The sequence below is a fragment of the Pleurodeles waltl genome, chromosome 11 (assembly GCF_031143425.1).
Source record: "Pleurodeles waltl isolate 20211129_DDA chromosome 11, aPleWal1.hap1.20221129, whole genome shotgun sequence".
NCBI lineage: Eukaryota > Metazoa > Chordata > Amphibia > Caudata > Salamandridae > Pleurodeles > Pleurodeles waltl.
In genome coordinates this window covers 869,799,713-869,815,693 of record NC_090450.1, presented here as the reverse complement: position 1 = coordinate 869,815,693, position 15,981 = coordinate 869,799,713, and the positions used below count along the sequence as shown (strand labels likewise).

The 15,981-nt window shown below is 42.5% G+C and overlaps 1 protein-coding gene across 1 annotated transcript; it reads left to right on the top strand.

Annotated features, from left to right (window-relative positions):
• Positions 1-7,198: 7,198 nt before the first annotated feature.
• On the top strand, positions 7,199-11,271 carry LOC138266217 (lysosomal-associated transmembrane protein 5-like). Its single transcript, XM_069214730.1, has one exon. It carries the CDS (start codon positions 7,242-7,244, stop codon positions 7,938-7,940), a length of 699 nt encoding a protein of 232 aa, XP_069070831.1. The 5' UTR covers positions 7,199-7,241; the 3' UTR covers positions 7,941-11,271.
• Positions 11,272-15,981: the final 4,710 nt, after the last annotated feature.

The following is a 15,981-nucleotide window of genomic DNA, read 5'->3' as shown; positions in this document are numbered from 1 at the left end:
GTGTATTCTAAAGTATATGGTGCATTCCTGCCTTTTTTAATACGATGGTGCGTGATGCTGCCTAAATTTACACAGCAGCACACACCATCATTTTATTTTTGATCTATCCCTCTAACTTGTCAAATGGTGAGACTGCAGCCACTTGTTCAGCTCCTCACATGATGTTCACATACATGCACAATGTGTTGTATGCATTTTATTTTGTGGCCATTCCCATATGATGCATATGGTTGTGTGAGAGTTGTTGTGGGTTCAGCCTGTATGGGTTGTGTTCCAAAGGCTGCAAGCTTTAGGGCAGATTTTTTCTCACTTGGCATGGCTCAGGGCAGCTGCATCATGTGTAGCAGTACACTGCAGCAGTTTTGATATGCAGTGGTGTGCCATATTTACCTCTATACAGTACAGCCCTGCAATTCCCCTTGCACCTTCACAGATTAGTCCTCCCTACACCAATACAGGCATTGATGCAGCATGATGACAGGGTGGCTGCCTTGAAGTGATGATTTGTTCATGTGCAGAGATGTGTCCCTTCCTGTACATGTACAAGCTAATTTTGCAGAGATGGCATTTCAATGTGTGCTGCAAGATACAGCACACATGAGTGAAGGCAATGTGACATTGAGGTAGGGAAGCATTATGGCCAGCTACACCACCCTGACACCCACCCTGGGCTGGGATTGACTTCCGTCCTAGTCTCTTATGTCTATGTTGTGTTGAAGAGGTGCTTTCAGTATATGCATTGGGTGTTGTAATGGCACAGCCACACTATTTGCACTTGCCTACCAGGCAATGTGGTGCATAGTTACATGGTGGAATATAGCCATAGTGAGTGGCCTATGTTGACGTTGTGTATATGTTGGTGTGCATAGCATAACCAAACCGTCAGTACATGTGTGGCTTGGATGACGATGGTGCATCTTGATTTAGGCCCTATGTGCCCGGATGCAACACTTTAGCATGAGGCATGTGCCTCCCCCTTCTGCCATTAGTGGAGTTCCAGATATCCTCCCCTGTCACTTACCCAGCATTTCTGGTGGTTCCTGGCAGTCTGCGCTGTACTGTCCTGCGAGTCAAGTGACCAGCACTTCCGGGATGACTGCTGCAACCATCTCCCCTAGCTCATTCAGGTCCTCCTGTGGTGCAGGACTTCCACCTCCATTCTGAGGTGCTGCCTTACAGTTCCTGGCAAGTTTCTCCATAGTCCTGCGCTTGCAATTGTGCCAGTGCTTCTTGACCTCAGTGACAGTCCTCTTCACCTCAGCGACACTGTTTATTTTGTCCACTATTTGCTGCCATATTGCGCCTCTCCTACCAACTGGCAATTTGGAGGTGACGAATAGCTGGTGTTGGTGCTCTGTCACCCACGGCCAGCTTTAGGGCTGGTGGTGCCCTGTGCGACAGTCTTTTTTGGCACCTCCCCATGACCACCTCCTGGGATTCCCTCACTACCACCCAGCAAATGTGCCTCTCATTCTCCATAGCACCCCCTATCACAAACATTCATTTGTTTCAAAGCACTTGTAAAGGCTGGCTTTACTAATCCACTCAGCTATCCACATAAAATATAGTTCTGTTCTTTGCACTCTATGCTACTTTATGGCGAGTTGAAGCTGCCGCTAGACAAAACTCCCATCCCTCTCCCTAGCAGGAACATTAATCACGAGGTGTCTTGACATTCTAATTGCTTCCTGAAGGCTGGACACACAAGGAACTTTTCAGCAGGTGCTTTTAAATCACAAGTTCCAAAAGTTACTGCTAAACACAGCCCCCCCCCCCTGAGGTAGGCACCCCCAATCCAAGTCAGCGCCCAGTGTGGCCGCACCGCTCACACAGCTCTAAAGCCAGCCTTGCCGTCACCTCTCTGACCAGGATGTCATGCTCCTCCTCACTAAAGCAAACTTACGTTTTGCTCTTCTCCTTCACCTGTGATTTTTCTTTACCCTCATGGCTGATACTTGGGTGTTTGGGGTCTCCCTGGGGTCTCTTCTGGCCTGTTGATTCCATATTCTGTTGCAATGGCACTTTTGCCTGCTTTAGCGTTTTATTTTTATGCTAATGCAGTGTTAAAATGGTACTAACCCTTTTGCGACATTTTACATGCCGCAAAACAGTGTTGCGCCATTTTTGCAGCATTGACGTTATTTTTCCTTATAGCATAGCGCAGCTGTTAGCGCCTTGTTTATGCTAACCATTCCTTATTGCCATCCTACATCATTTCATAAATATGGAGCAAGGATGGCTCTAAGGAATGGGGCTAGCTTGCGTTAACCTTTTGTTGTCTAAACTTTTCCACTATTGAGGTTTGGCGAATTGTGCTCTCTTGAGCAGCCCACAATTCCCCAATAGCTAATTAAAGAAAAGCGAATTGCAATACGGGATAGATGTCTTTATGGCCCTTCAACATTTTACGGAAATCAGGCAATAGACCACTTAGCCAGAATTAATTGAATCCTTGCAAATGTGGTGCATTTAAATGTTTGTCTCCGGCAGTAGAATGTTTAAATGCGTTGGTTTCATCGATTGTGCGACGACCTTATCGGATCAGCGTCTTCGAGTCCACCATTTGATATAGAAGCTTAGAAGTAACACCGTTGGTGAGTCATCTTCCATAATATCAGATTTAATTTACAATTTTGCTATTTACTGCAGTGCCGTGCACCTCTTTTCCTTATACGGTGAAATACCCAGTTGTACTGTGAAAAAATAAATCATCCTAGACAATATCCATGGGTGGACATCTGTTTTTGACCTGTAGGTGGCACTATTGCAGCAGAAATGAGAAGAACATTGAACTGAGTGCAAGAAACCTTTCTCATTAAAAGTACCTAGAAAGAGGCTATCCATTCTTTCTCGAAATAAAGCAAATTGTAAAGATTGTTGCACAAACCTAAATGGAGGCAAGTAGAAGTGATGAAGCAATATGGAATCCGAAAATCTCCGCGGACAGCAGTCCTTCTCATTTTACTTGACCAAAAGAAATTATATAATAGAGATAGCATTAGAACTTGCAAATATATTTGAAGTTTAAATTTTTTTTCCCTATGCTTAGGTTTCCTTTCATTCCTCAGCTGGCTGGAGGTTGACATGGGAATGATTCTTCCATATATACGTCAGGCATTTATGAGGCCCCAAAATAGATGCATACTGCTGAGGATACAAAGGTGTTAGATAGCGCCCTTTTAGATTAAATGGCATGTTTTAAACACAAATAAAAAATTCTAACGTCTTGAAACCAGTACAGTCTTTTTAATGCATTTAATCAAAAACAAAATTTCTTTGGACATGCTTCAGCATGGATACTGAAGCACGAGTCTTCACCCTGTGAGGGCATATAAGCATGCTGGGTTTATAGGTCATTTCATATGTATTTTGATAATCAACTTTATTAGTTTTGCATGACAACATAGAAACCAACAGGTCACATCCGCACGTTGTTGACTGAACATTACACAAGTCCCACGCAGGTAACAAAGGCATATGATCAAGAGTAACCGTATTAGTCAAGGACAGAGGACACAACAATCGCTACATCTAAGGTATGTCAGCTGAACCATCTCCCCAGGTTCCCGTCCATTTCCCCCACACTCTGTCATATTTAGCAGGGCAGCCTCTCGCCTCATACACTAGTTTTTCTTGGTGGGTGCACCAGTCTACCCCTTTGCCGCCATTTCACAAGTGCAGGTGCCATCTCCGCTTTCCAACCAGCTGCAATGTCTCTCTTAGCCACTAAACATGCCACTCCCACAAAGGCCCGCTCCGCTCTACTGGACCCCACACCCTCCAGGACCCCCAACAAAATTTGCAACGGGGCAACCTCAACCTCTGCCCGCCGGACTCTAGAGATCTCGGTCACCACTGCTCGCCAGTAGGTTGCTATGTGGGGACAGCTCCACACCATGTGGTAGAAGTCTGCGTCGGGCCCACACAGCAAGGACAATCAGCATGGGGTAGGAGACCCGCTTTGTGCAACCTGTCAAGTCTGAGGTAGGCCGTGTGTAGGTAATAAGTCTGCACCACCCGAAGTTCAACATCAATGTTCTTGGGGCCATCAATGCGTCTCTCTAGTCCTCATCCCCCATCTGACCCAGCCAATGCTCCCACCGCTCTTGGAGTCTGTCAAATGTCAGTGCTATGGTAGTGACCAGGGTGTGGTATATGCGCGACACTCCCCCTCTACCCAGGCTGCCCATCAGTGTATTGACCTCCTCAGGGCTAAACTCGGGAAGTTCCACACCTGCCTGGATATGCACATTTAACACGTAAGTTGTAGATATCTATGGAACTGGGTCCTGGCAAGCAAATACCTCTGCTGAAGCTCCTGGAAGGACTGCATATGGGAGCCCTCCCAGATGTCGCCCAACAGCTAAATGCCTATAAGGTCCCATTTATGGAACCCCTCTAGTGTTGAGACCCCTCCCAACCACGACCCATGACACAGTGAGGTTTGCTGGGTGAGATGCGCCACCAACCCGTTGCCTTCAGCGCCGCTCTCCACCCCATCAGTACCACTCTTTCATATGTATTTTATTGGCATAATTTTGATAGAGTGCATTCAGGGCCAAACGGCAGATGTGCTGTTGTTTAACATTTCCCAAAACTGTTTAAAATGTGGCAATACCCGATCTAAATGTAAGTCATCGCCAGACACGACAATCGTACTATTATTGGAAACCTTAAAATACAACCAGTGACGAAGCCAGTTGGTGTGATTGTGGGACGCTGGTCAAATGGTTAAATATCTTTTTTTTTTTTTTAGGTCGAGCGCGCAAGTGATTTGACCTGTTGTAAGTATTGTGGGCTTTTAACCACGCCCATGTCATGCCCATCACTTTCACTCGATCAAGGGCTTGCCTTTCAAAAATGACTTGATGTCATTGGTAAATGCTTTACGTTTGTCCCGCCTTGAGGCTGTTTTTGTTACACCTTGCAGACTGCCCCTGTTACATGGATTATTGCACGATTGCGATATACTTCAGCATGGCCGAACTATTTATTTTGTCTCTCCCCTTTGTGCTGCATGGTGGCCTTGGTGCTCACAGCACGAACAGGCACATCAGCGTGAACTTGATCAGCTGTATTGGAGAGCTGGTCACATTTATGTAAAACAGAAATCCTCAAAGCGAAGCGGCTTGCGATACTACAGTATTTACTGCACTTGGGAAAACTCAGCCCATCATGCTTTGCAGGGCATTACTTTCACAAAATATTTTTGCTCAGAGCTGAGCCTGTTGTGGTCCACCACCACCAAAACATTCACAACAACGTGCTGTTTCTGTCTACATCATCTTTGAGTCCCCACACTAAGTTAGTGGGGACCCCAAAATAATAACCTCTACCACCATTCAGTGTCTATTTAAATTCTCTCATGGCTAGAACTTTTATTTTACAGCTAGGAATAGGTTGTGTTTAAGGGCCTTGTTTATAATATCATTGTTATAGGCCTGCATATGTAATGCATTATTCCCTCTAGAAGCTAAATATATGGTTATGCCGCATTATTTATTGACATTCCCTTTTTTGTGTGCTTATGTCCTCTAGGGGCTAACTATATGGTAGCATGACCATGTTTCTTACAAATTTACAAATGCTATTTTCATTGTAGTGTTGTGTACGGGCTGTTTTAAGCATTACAGTCATATCAACATATTAAAATATTTGTGGCATGAAAACTTGTCCCATAATGCTTTGCTAAGGGGCTAAATATATGGTTACACTGCATTACTTTCTCCCATTATTATTATTTTATGTGGTCATGCTAGGGCTGACTGTATGGTTACATGACCATGCTTCTTCCGAATGCTATTTTTATTGGGGTGTCCTCTAGGAGCTTTTCTGAGCCTTGCATTCAATATACTATAATATTTGTGGCACAAAAAATTGCCTCATAATACTTTGCAGGGCATTACATTTACAAAACATTTTTGCTCATAACTCAGCCTGGGGTGGTCCTAGAACAATGGGACCACCTTCAAAATGCTATTTCTGTCTACATCATCTCTGGGTCTCCACACTAGGTTAGTGGGAACCCGAAAATAATGACTCCTCCCACCAGTGTCTTTAACGTTTTCTCATGGCTACAACTTTTGTTTTACATCTGAGAGAAGTTTTGTTTTAAAGGCTTTGTTTGTAATATCATTGCAGTAGAGCTGCTAGCCCTAAAAACACCCTTTAGGGGCAACGTATATGGTTCCACTGCTTTACTTTTTCCTGTTTTTTTCATGGGGTTATCCCCTCTAGGGGCTAACAATAAGGTTACATGTCCATGTTTCTTACAAATTATAGTTTTGTTATGGTGCCCTCAGGGGGCGGTTTTGAGCATTACAGTCTCATGCTAAAAGTTTATTTCTGAAAGGTTTATATGATAATTGTATATGTTTTAATAATCTCTCCTTAATACAATTGGGACCATAATTCATTCCACTTTAACATCCTTATTACACTTTGACTTTGGGTGACCCTTCTAGTTTATATCTCCTCTGTGGCTGTCTTGTGTCTTTTTGGGGGTAATTGTGTTAGCCAGCCAGCAGCACTGATGGTCATGTGGTGAAACTGCTTCTCTATTGGAATTAGCATTGCTGATTTAAATTGGGATGTTAAATGACAATATTTTCATTTTTGCTGCAGATAGCTTAAGAAGGTAAAAGGAAGTGCTTTAGTTATATGCTGGGCAACTGGAATTATGTGGCAAGAAAAGACGACATTATAAGGCGGGGTTGACCAATTTATGTGCCAAGAAAACTCCAATTATGAATTTATAATGCCAAAAGCTCCACCTCAAGTAAATGCATTTCAAATGCTTGTTTTAAGTGTATACATACACACACATTTGTCTGGTGCTTTGGTTTTGTTGGAACGTGCATGCATCATAACTAGTACTGTCATGAAAACAGCAGGTGCGTTTGTGAGCCTGGTCTTCTTTAAAGCTTGGAATTAAACGTGCCTCCAAAGGCACCATTTTAAAGACAATCTGTTTGCCTAAAACGATAACGCACGGGACTTTCCGAACAGGTGGGTGTGTGCGGATCAAAACGCCATTTGAACGTCAGGCACACTCCTAGTTTTGTAACGGCACAAGGGGCGGAGCTACTACTTTACCAGTATTAAGGTACTATCACCCTCACGGTGCCTGACTCTAACGTGTCGGCCCTTGCGACGCACCGCCCATTGCAGTCAGCTGCGTACCAGACGCCGGAGAACAGTGACGCAGAACCCGGATCTGACACATTTCGCTGTAGATCAAGATGAGAGACGGGCTGAAAATGGCGACGTTCCGCTCCCGGGAGGTGCCCCGCTGTTGCGGCTGCCTCACAGTCCGCTCGGTTAGCCTGGGTCTGGCGCTGTACATCCTCTTCTCCAGCGCGCTCATACTTGTGATGTATACGGTCGACCTGGCTCACGGCAGGGACTCGACGTTGGCAGACATGGTGCTGGCTTATCTGTGTTGGGTGTTAGTGATGCTGGTGGCCCTGGGTATGATGTGCGGAGTTCTGAAGGCCATCCCGTCACTGTTGCTGCCCTTCCTCTCATTCCAGACCCTAGATTTGTCAGCCAGTATCCTCCGCTTCTGCGGCCTGTTTGTGCGCTTCCCGCCCTGCTTGGGCTTCCTGAACTGGGGGCAGCGCCGCGCTGTATTATTCACGGACGGGGACAAACACTACCGAGAGTTCAGTGAAACTTCGGACGTGGACTCCTCAGAGAAGCAGCTACTTCGCCCCATAATCTACTTGGCTCTGGCCGCTGCCGCTGTGGTGCTTCTCAAGTTCTATTTCCTGAAGTGTGTCTGGCGCTGCTACAAGTTCCTGAAGGCCGGCCGCAGCGAAGAAAGGCAAGTGCACGTTTCGACCGTCAAGCTGCCTGAGAAAGGGCTGCTCCTGCCTTCCTATGAAGAGGCTGTGGCACTGCCGGCCAAGGAGCCACCTCCACCGGCCTACTCCGTGTAGTTACCGTGGCGACTCTTTTTCCAGGTCTGAGGAGGGAAACACTGTGCCCCGAATGGTGTTCTAATTAAAGGCGCTTTTCTATTTAGTATCAACTTTCTCCCTTTGTGCTGATTGTCTCCGGCGTGTTGTCCTGGATGGATGGGCTCGTCTACTCTCCAGTGTTTGTGTTTTGATTAAAAAAAAAAAACAACAACTCGCTGTGACTCAAAAAAAAAAAACTGCATCCCATGAGCACACAGTATTACGGTGAACTGTAAACTGTACTTCACAAGAAGCTGTAGTCGTTTTCTACCACTCATTTGCCTAGTGTTGGACCGAGTCTCTCCTGCTACTTAAGGGCCCAGTGTTCAGTATCTGGTTTTCTACTGGGACTGTTCCTGCCTACAGCGTGCGCTTCATGTCTACCTGCAGTTATTTCTAGGTCTGATCTAACTCTACCTGTCGGCTTATTGTCACCTCTCAGTACAGTGACTTAACGAAACTTAAGGGCGGCCCCTGCAAAGTACCTGCAGGGGACCCCTCCCCCCGTGCCTTAGTACCATCGGATGCTCCACGACGGGCTACCCGTATCACAGTGTGATGCACCCCCTACGCTGCAGGACTGCTCTTCCAACATCACATTTCAGTGCTACCCTTAACAGACTACTAGCACCGCCCCCAACAAAAGTCTATAGCTGTACAACACTCCGACGTCACTATTGATTGCACAATGACCGCCTCAAGTTCACAGATTCGTAGTTCTTGCACAATTACTTCCTCAAGGTCCCGAGTCCGTACTCTGCACAATGACTGCCTCAAGTTCACAAATGCGTCCTTCCTCAAAGGCGGCTTGCATTCTTCAGATGCTCGAGGGCTGCCCTGTGGCTAGTTTGATGCTTCATGACAACCGCCACACCACACACAGTTCGTTTCCCTACGGGTAGGGTATGACGTACTAAAAGTCAGTTGGATTATTGACTGTCTTGAAAAGAGTGATCTTCAAACTTCGGCACAGTTAAGAGAAATCGTATAAGTTTGTTTGAAACGGAAAAGAAACTGAAATCCGCAAAACAAAAATGTTGCTAATGCACATTCCATTGGCCAACCATTTGAGGAGAGCATTCTCTAGGTTTTGGGAGCAGTCGTGTTTTGATGGTAGACACCGCAAATTATTAATAAATAATACTTTTAAGTGTTAGGTGCCCCTTTTGAATTCAGAAGTAACATTTTAAACATCTGGTCAATTTAGGTTAACCATAGGTGGAAATTGTACAAAAAGATCTTCTTGTAAAGTCCTTGTTTACACTGTATTTCTGTCTATGAGAAAAGGATACCCGCTGTTCTTGTTTGTATTACAAAATAACAAACATTTTGAGACATGCTTCATGTTGATTTGTTTTTTGACAGTGTATTTTTCTTTAGTTTTCGAGATAACGAGATTCCGTACACAATCCTAGTGTGCCTTACTACTGTTAGTCATGTCGTGGTTGAAGCAATGCTTTTTTGTGACTCATTTGACATTGTAACTTGCGCCACAGTATTTCTCGTTGTTTATTTCCTAAACTGCGAGGTAAATATTTCAACTGCAAGAGCTCTGTAGGAAAGTGTGAACGATAAACGAGACAATACGTTCTTTGTTGAGAAGACCAGCGGAAGTATTTTGCACACTTTTAATTTTTGGGGGGAAAAAAGTGCAGGTGTTACAATCGGAGGTTATTGCTGCTTCAAAAATATGTGTGAGTGCCGGGACATGTCAACAAAAAAGTGTACTCAACATGTTGCGGTGATCGCTGCTTCTGTTCCCATTCAAAACACAGATAAAGTAGATCAAATTATCCGTGTCTTAGAGTAACCAGGGAATCGTAAATTGTGTGCCTTGAAGCTTTGAACCAAATAATTATGTCAGTTCATATAACCGTGCTGTCTAAAGCTGTCGGATCACTTTTCATATGGTTCTGGGTGTTTGTTTTGTTAATCATTGGAATTGAAAAATAATCCATTCCTTCCAAAGGAAATGTGCTTTCAAAGCAAAAGTGACTTCACTTACAGTAGTGAGGTCCACAACATCGATACCTAATTCTGTGAACATTCAAGTGAGATGCATAGCGGACCGAAATTAAAACAACTATTGGCGAAATCAATAGGTTTCACTCTTAATTTGCAAGAACTGTTGGCTTTGCCATTGGTTGTTTTCGACTACTGTATGGCCAGAAGCATTCCAAGATGGCCGTCCATGCATGAGCATGTATGCATGCAGTGGTAGCCGACTTGGAATGTTTTTTTGACAACGTATAAGAAATCATTACAGGTTGACTGTGGTTTTGCAGTTATTTTTGTTATATATATTTTATTGTTCAATTACTGTTCAAAGATGGTAATGGCAATTTTTTAAAGTTAAATCAATATATAAAATGTGCGTGGGATGGAGCACAAAGGCACGTCCTCGTAGCAGTGTGCAGTTGGCAGGCCATCCCATAAAGAATTTAAAAACTAAAAAAAAAAACTTCAATTAGTGCTAAAAGAAAACTGAAAAATATAGTTCCTTGTGGTAACAGTAAAAGGATACACGTTATCCAAACAGAAATAATGTAAAGAGAAAAACCTCCACGAGTGCAACATTCCAAAAACTATCGAGGAAAGCCATTGAAAAATAGAGGAGGGAACTTAAACGAGAAAGTGGTCCAAGGGTGAGCAAGGGGCTGACCTAAGCATTCTTTGTGTATATTGTACTGTAGACAATATGTCTTCGGCAACAGACTGCAGATGAGACTAATATAAAGGGACTCTACCATCACAAGTGGAAAATGTTTGCTTTTGTTTGGGGAACTTGATGTCGACTTAGCTGTGCTGCCTTTCAGGCGTAGCTTTTCTAAGCCTCCCTTGTTTTTAGCTCCTGCTTTATTTCATTGCTATTATGGGTGTTGATTATTTGTGTTTTTAGCTTCTAATTTGCAGGTGTATATATCCGAAAGCCAAGTCCGATTTGAGGACCAGACTTTATAGGCTAACCTATTTACTATGCATTATCATTTAAGGGTAAACAGAATCCATCTGTTTGCTCCTAGTGTGATACATACGTTTTTCTTTCAGCAAAATAATGTAGACATTATTCATGCAAGACATATCCAACGTGCGGCTTGAAACGAATGTGCTCATAATTTGAAAAACAAACATCTTATATTTCAATTACTTTGAGTATTTTGTAACAAACTATGATTTTGTCTTAGAAAAATGCACCTTAAGCCAAAGCGCTGGAATTATTGTGATTGTTTAAAGAGGTGATTTAAAAAAAATGCATTTACATTTAATTGTCTTTAACTATTGATTCCTAATAAATACTGATTATTCTTCAGTTTTTCTTCATGATTGAGATTATCAGGAATTTTCAAAATCTGACAACCTCTGATTATTAGTCAAAACAAGGAAATCTAAGGCCAACTGCAAACGTACTTGTAAGATTCATCCTGGAAGCGTTGCTTGGGTGTTCTTTGATATCTTTAATTGGACGTATTCAAAGTCTTGGGTTTGTGTGTGCATACCCATAGTATTAGTGGCTGCGACTCTCCTGTGTTTGTGACTGCATTTGGTTGTATTCTTGCCCTTCTTAAAGGCAACACTTAGTACTTACTCATTATATATAATGAGGGGGTTGTGTCAAGGGTGGAGTGGTTGGTCATTGTGTTTTGACTTGGGCAGAATTTTATTTTGTCGTAGCCTAATGTCTATAACCAAAATTACATTCTCGTTCTAAACAAATCAATATACCTTTGCACCTGTATTCACGGGGATGGAGGGGGTTACATTTTAAATGCAGATGTCCCTAACTTATAATGGAGTGAGGCGTACAGAGGTGATGCAGAAATAATCGTCTGTGTTGTTGTAGTTCCTTATTACTCCTGTGGCCTAGACAGTTGTCTTTTCTATTTGGAGGATAAGTGTTCCACTCTGTGGGAGGCCAAGAGACAGATAGGCATTTGTGACCAGAATGCATGGCGCGTGCATAATGTTTATCCCAGACTCTGATGTACCTTGCCATCAACTTCCTCCATAGTCTCCATTTAACCATTGATTGCCACCCATTTATTTTTATTTTTTGGGGGGCATTCAAAAATTGTATTTGGATTTTTGTAAAAGAACGTAGGACATAAGCTGAATGCAGGATATATATATATATATATATATATATATATATATATGAAAATAAAACATCAAATTAATTATGCCAACACTACTTCCGTTTTATTAGATTCATGTACGAGGCTTACATTGTAATAAGTGAATCCGACAAACATTTACTAAATTTACGTAAAATATATAAGCAGGGACTCCTCGCATGTTACATTGTGCATTGCCTGTAAAATGTTTATCTTAAGATATACTAATAATTTACCAATTTAGATTGTTTTCAGTTTCGGTTTAGTACCACGGTATGCTCATAAATGTAGATTTTCTGAAAGAACAAATTGTACAGTGCTCCATAAGACCGATACAGGCGATATTTATTTGAACATTGCCATATATAACACACATTCCAACCAGCGGTTTAAGTTTGCAGTCAGAATTCGAAAACAGGCCACCAAACTGCAGCGCTGGACGGTTAACAGGAAATAGTTCCAACAAAGCGTACATGGTAACTGCAGTAGCCGTTGACAATAGGAGGAAGCAGAGAATTTATACTGTGCAAAGTAAGAGAAATGTATGGGACTCGGTTGGAAAAGGAGTATGAAAAATCACATATAGTTTGCCAATATTTGAAGGAAGCGAGGTTACCTATGCACTGAACAGCGAGGGCATAAAACATCCATGCTACAGATCCCTGGACGCGGGGAGAGTGTAGCAGGGTTGAAAGTACATCAAGGTAAGTGAAATCAATATAAAATGGACAATAACATCTTAAAAGACGAATTGATAGAGAGGAGGTCGCAAAAGCCAATGCACAGCCTTCAGTATGCAGTGCTGCTCTCAGAGGGGTTAGAATACATAGCAGAGAGCTGTACGCAGGAGTCACGAGTGTAACTGACAGTGCAGAGGTTTCCGACAAAGAATGGTCATTCTTAATTTGACAGGGATGGTTTTCCAGATTTTGGGAGAATTAGCGAAGGTGAAGCTTGGACTTCATAAAACAGAGTTCAGAATTTGCAGTTTCACTATTCCTATCTTTGTACATCCGGTTGGTAGTTCTCATGGAGCAGAATGCATCTATCAGGGTAGTTTCATGTAAGGCATTGCAGAGATGCTGCACGCATAACATGTATCCATTTTGGGGGACAGGAAATGACTTCAGAAAATTTCTTGGAAGTTAGAAGAATTGCTCAAGTTAAAGCGAAATCTAAGAAAGAAAATAGGCTGCCTGTCCCGTCAAATTTCAGAACTGCTCATAGGTCTGCAATAATTTATGCTAATCTAAAGTGATTCATACGTCAATCTATATAATAGTGAGGCCAAATTGTGTACAGAATATTCTTATTTATACAAAAAACGTCTTTCCTAAATCTTGAGTAAAGCAACACTGCGCAAATCGCTATGTTACCTTATCCTGCACAAGGGAGGCACTTTTTGGGTGTTGCGTGAGTGTTCCCAGGCAACCCACATGGTTTTTGACACATTAACAGATTTACCAGGACTGGTAAATCTGGGAATTCGCCAAAAAGATCCGCTTTCCCACAAGAGGCGTAACAAGGAGAAATATCTTTTATTTCTCCTCGCTACTTCCTCTTTCTGTGTGTGCTGCAGAATGCAACACACACACAGAAGAATATGCCTCTCCGGATTGTCTTTGTGCAGGAAAGTGACCCTTCCTGCACAAAAACAATCCTGCATGCAACACAGGCACCATTGTGTAAGGGTCCCTGCTTTGGTGCTATGCAGTCTAAACAGCGCCAGCACAGGGGAAAAGGCAAGAATCAACCGTATTCTCTTAAATACGGTTCATTCCTGCCATTTCCCTGTGACACAGCATGGTGACTTGCTGTGCTGCACTGTGACCAACTCAAAAATAGGCCCCCTAGTTTGCCCTGAGGAAAGGTGTATGACTAAAGAGGAGTCACACAATGAAAAGCACATCGGCATGGTACTGGAGACCTAGCAAAAATTACTTTGATGACTGGACAATTAATGAGTGGATCAATCTGTGAAGTACTAGGAAGATGATCAAATAGGAATTAATTGACATATTATGTACATTTTGAAGAAAATTTATCTACCAATGATTTTTGGTTGTGCTAAATTTATTCTAAGCCCAGAAATATTCTCAATGTTTTTTTTCTTTCTTCCTTTTGGTTTTAATAGGGTGTGATCAATGGTACAAATGTAGAATAAATGAGTTAAGGAAGGTTTTACATAGATAGTCATTGAGGGCATGAGGTTGGGTTGGTTTGACTGGTATAATATGTGAATTGATATTAAGTCGGATGTTTTTGTGATACAAATTAATTTGATATGTACAAAAGTTATATAACAAAGGACATTTTTTGTACGAATAGAAATTTTGTACACAACTTGGGCGCGAAAGGATATTGGTTGATGTATAAATCACTGTAGATTTACATAAATTATTACAGACCTACGAGCAATTCTGAAATTTGATGGCCGAATGGAATTACTTGTTTGTCAAATTAATGAGAAGCCTAGTTTTCTAATCTCAGCTCTATTAAACGGTTGAATCTTATCAGAACATTTTTTTTTTTTTTTAAATCTTCAGTTAACCTAACAATTCTCAAATAGCTCTTAATTTCGACACGGGTTGACAATTTTACATGGTGACTGCTTGCCCTGGGGTGATGCAGCACTACTAGGACCCCTTTCTGGCATCAAAGTTTCCCCTTGCCTTAAGAAGAAAGAAAAGTCAGTAATACATTTTTATAAAGGGATGGATTAGACTTCATAATTTCTTCAAAATGATAGGAAATACAACTCCTCCAAGCATGATCGTTAACGTTTTAAAAACAATGATGTGTTATATTCATGCTTTTTTGCTCCAATAAAAGTTATGGAGGACCTGTGCTCTTTCATCTCATATCTGTTAATCATGAGGGATGGTGGATTCTCACAGTCCTGCAGGCTCTGTAACATTGGGGCCCTATCTCATAGGGCTGCGACTCAGCAGTTTCTCTCTAGGACTCCTGACACTTGTTAAGAGACACACTTTGGGCTCCAGGACAGGGGCAGGTAATACGCCACTGTTAGTTGCACAATGGTCTAGGACATTGACAACCAATTTAAATCTCATTTTCGTTATATACGAGAGACCCACACACTAGAAGCATGTTAGAAACCTACTTGTCATTGAAAGCAAGGATTATTGAACCGGACAGCAGTCTAGACTCCTACTACCCTTAAATGTGAGAGTCTCAGGCACTAGGAGGATGCAAGAATCAAAACCTCGGTCCTAAAAACTGGCAGCAGACCAGAGCCCCACTGAGATGAAACTTAAGAGTGCTGGAACTTGGTTGTCAGCCAGACCACATTAAATAAAACCGAAAGTATAAGGATGCAGTCTCCCATTTAAAAGTCAGTACATTCCCCCACTGACCACCTGAAAGTTAATATTTTATGTAATTTTCAACTTTTGTTATACTACGTAAACCCTTCGTGCATGAAATAAGAAAGAGAAGAAATTAAACACATGTTCCCCTCCCTCCCCCCCCAACCCCATGGCAGACACACCATTATTATAAACTGTATTTAAAACTGAGCACCGCCTGTAGGCCCGAACTACGATCCCATTGAGGCCCAGATTTAGCATAGTATTGTGTTGCCCTGGCAAAACAAGGGCAACACAATCCTTAAGACAGATATACTAAGCCACGCAAGGTCAGTTTGTGTGGCCCTGTGTTGCTTGGTAAATTTGGAGTAATGCAAGGAAGCGCAAGTCACTGTCTTGCAGTAATATATTCATCAGGAAGGCGTTACATGGGTGGAGAGTGTGTATTCCCACGCATCCATACACCTATTTTGGCACATTCCCAGATTTACCAAGACCAATAAACCTGGGAATGTGTCAGAATGCTATGTCTTCCCAACAGAGGGACAATTTCTCCTCGTTTTTTTTTTTCCTCTTTCT

Excerpts from the sequence above, each read along its gene's own strand:
- LOC138266217 (XM_069214730.1), top strand. The coding sequence starts at position 7,242 with ATGAGAGACGGGCTGAAAATGGCGACGTTCCGCTCCCGGGAGGTGCCC.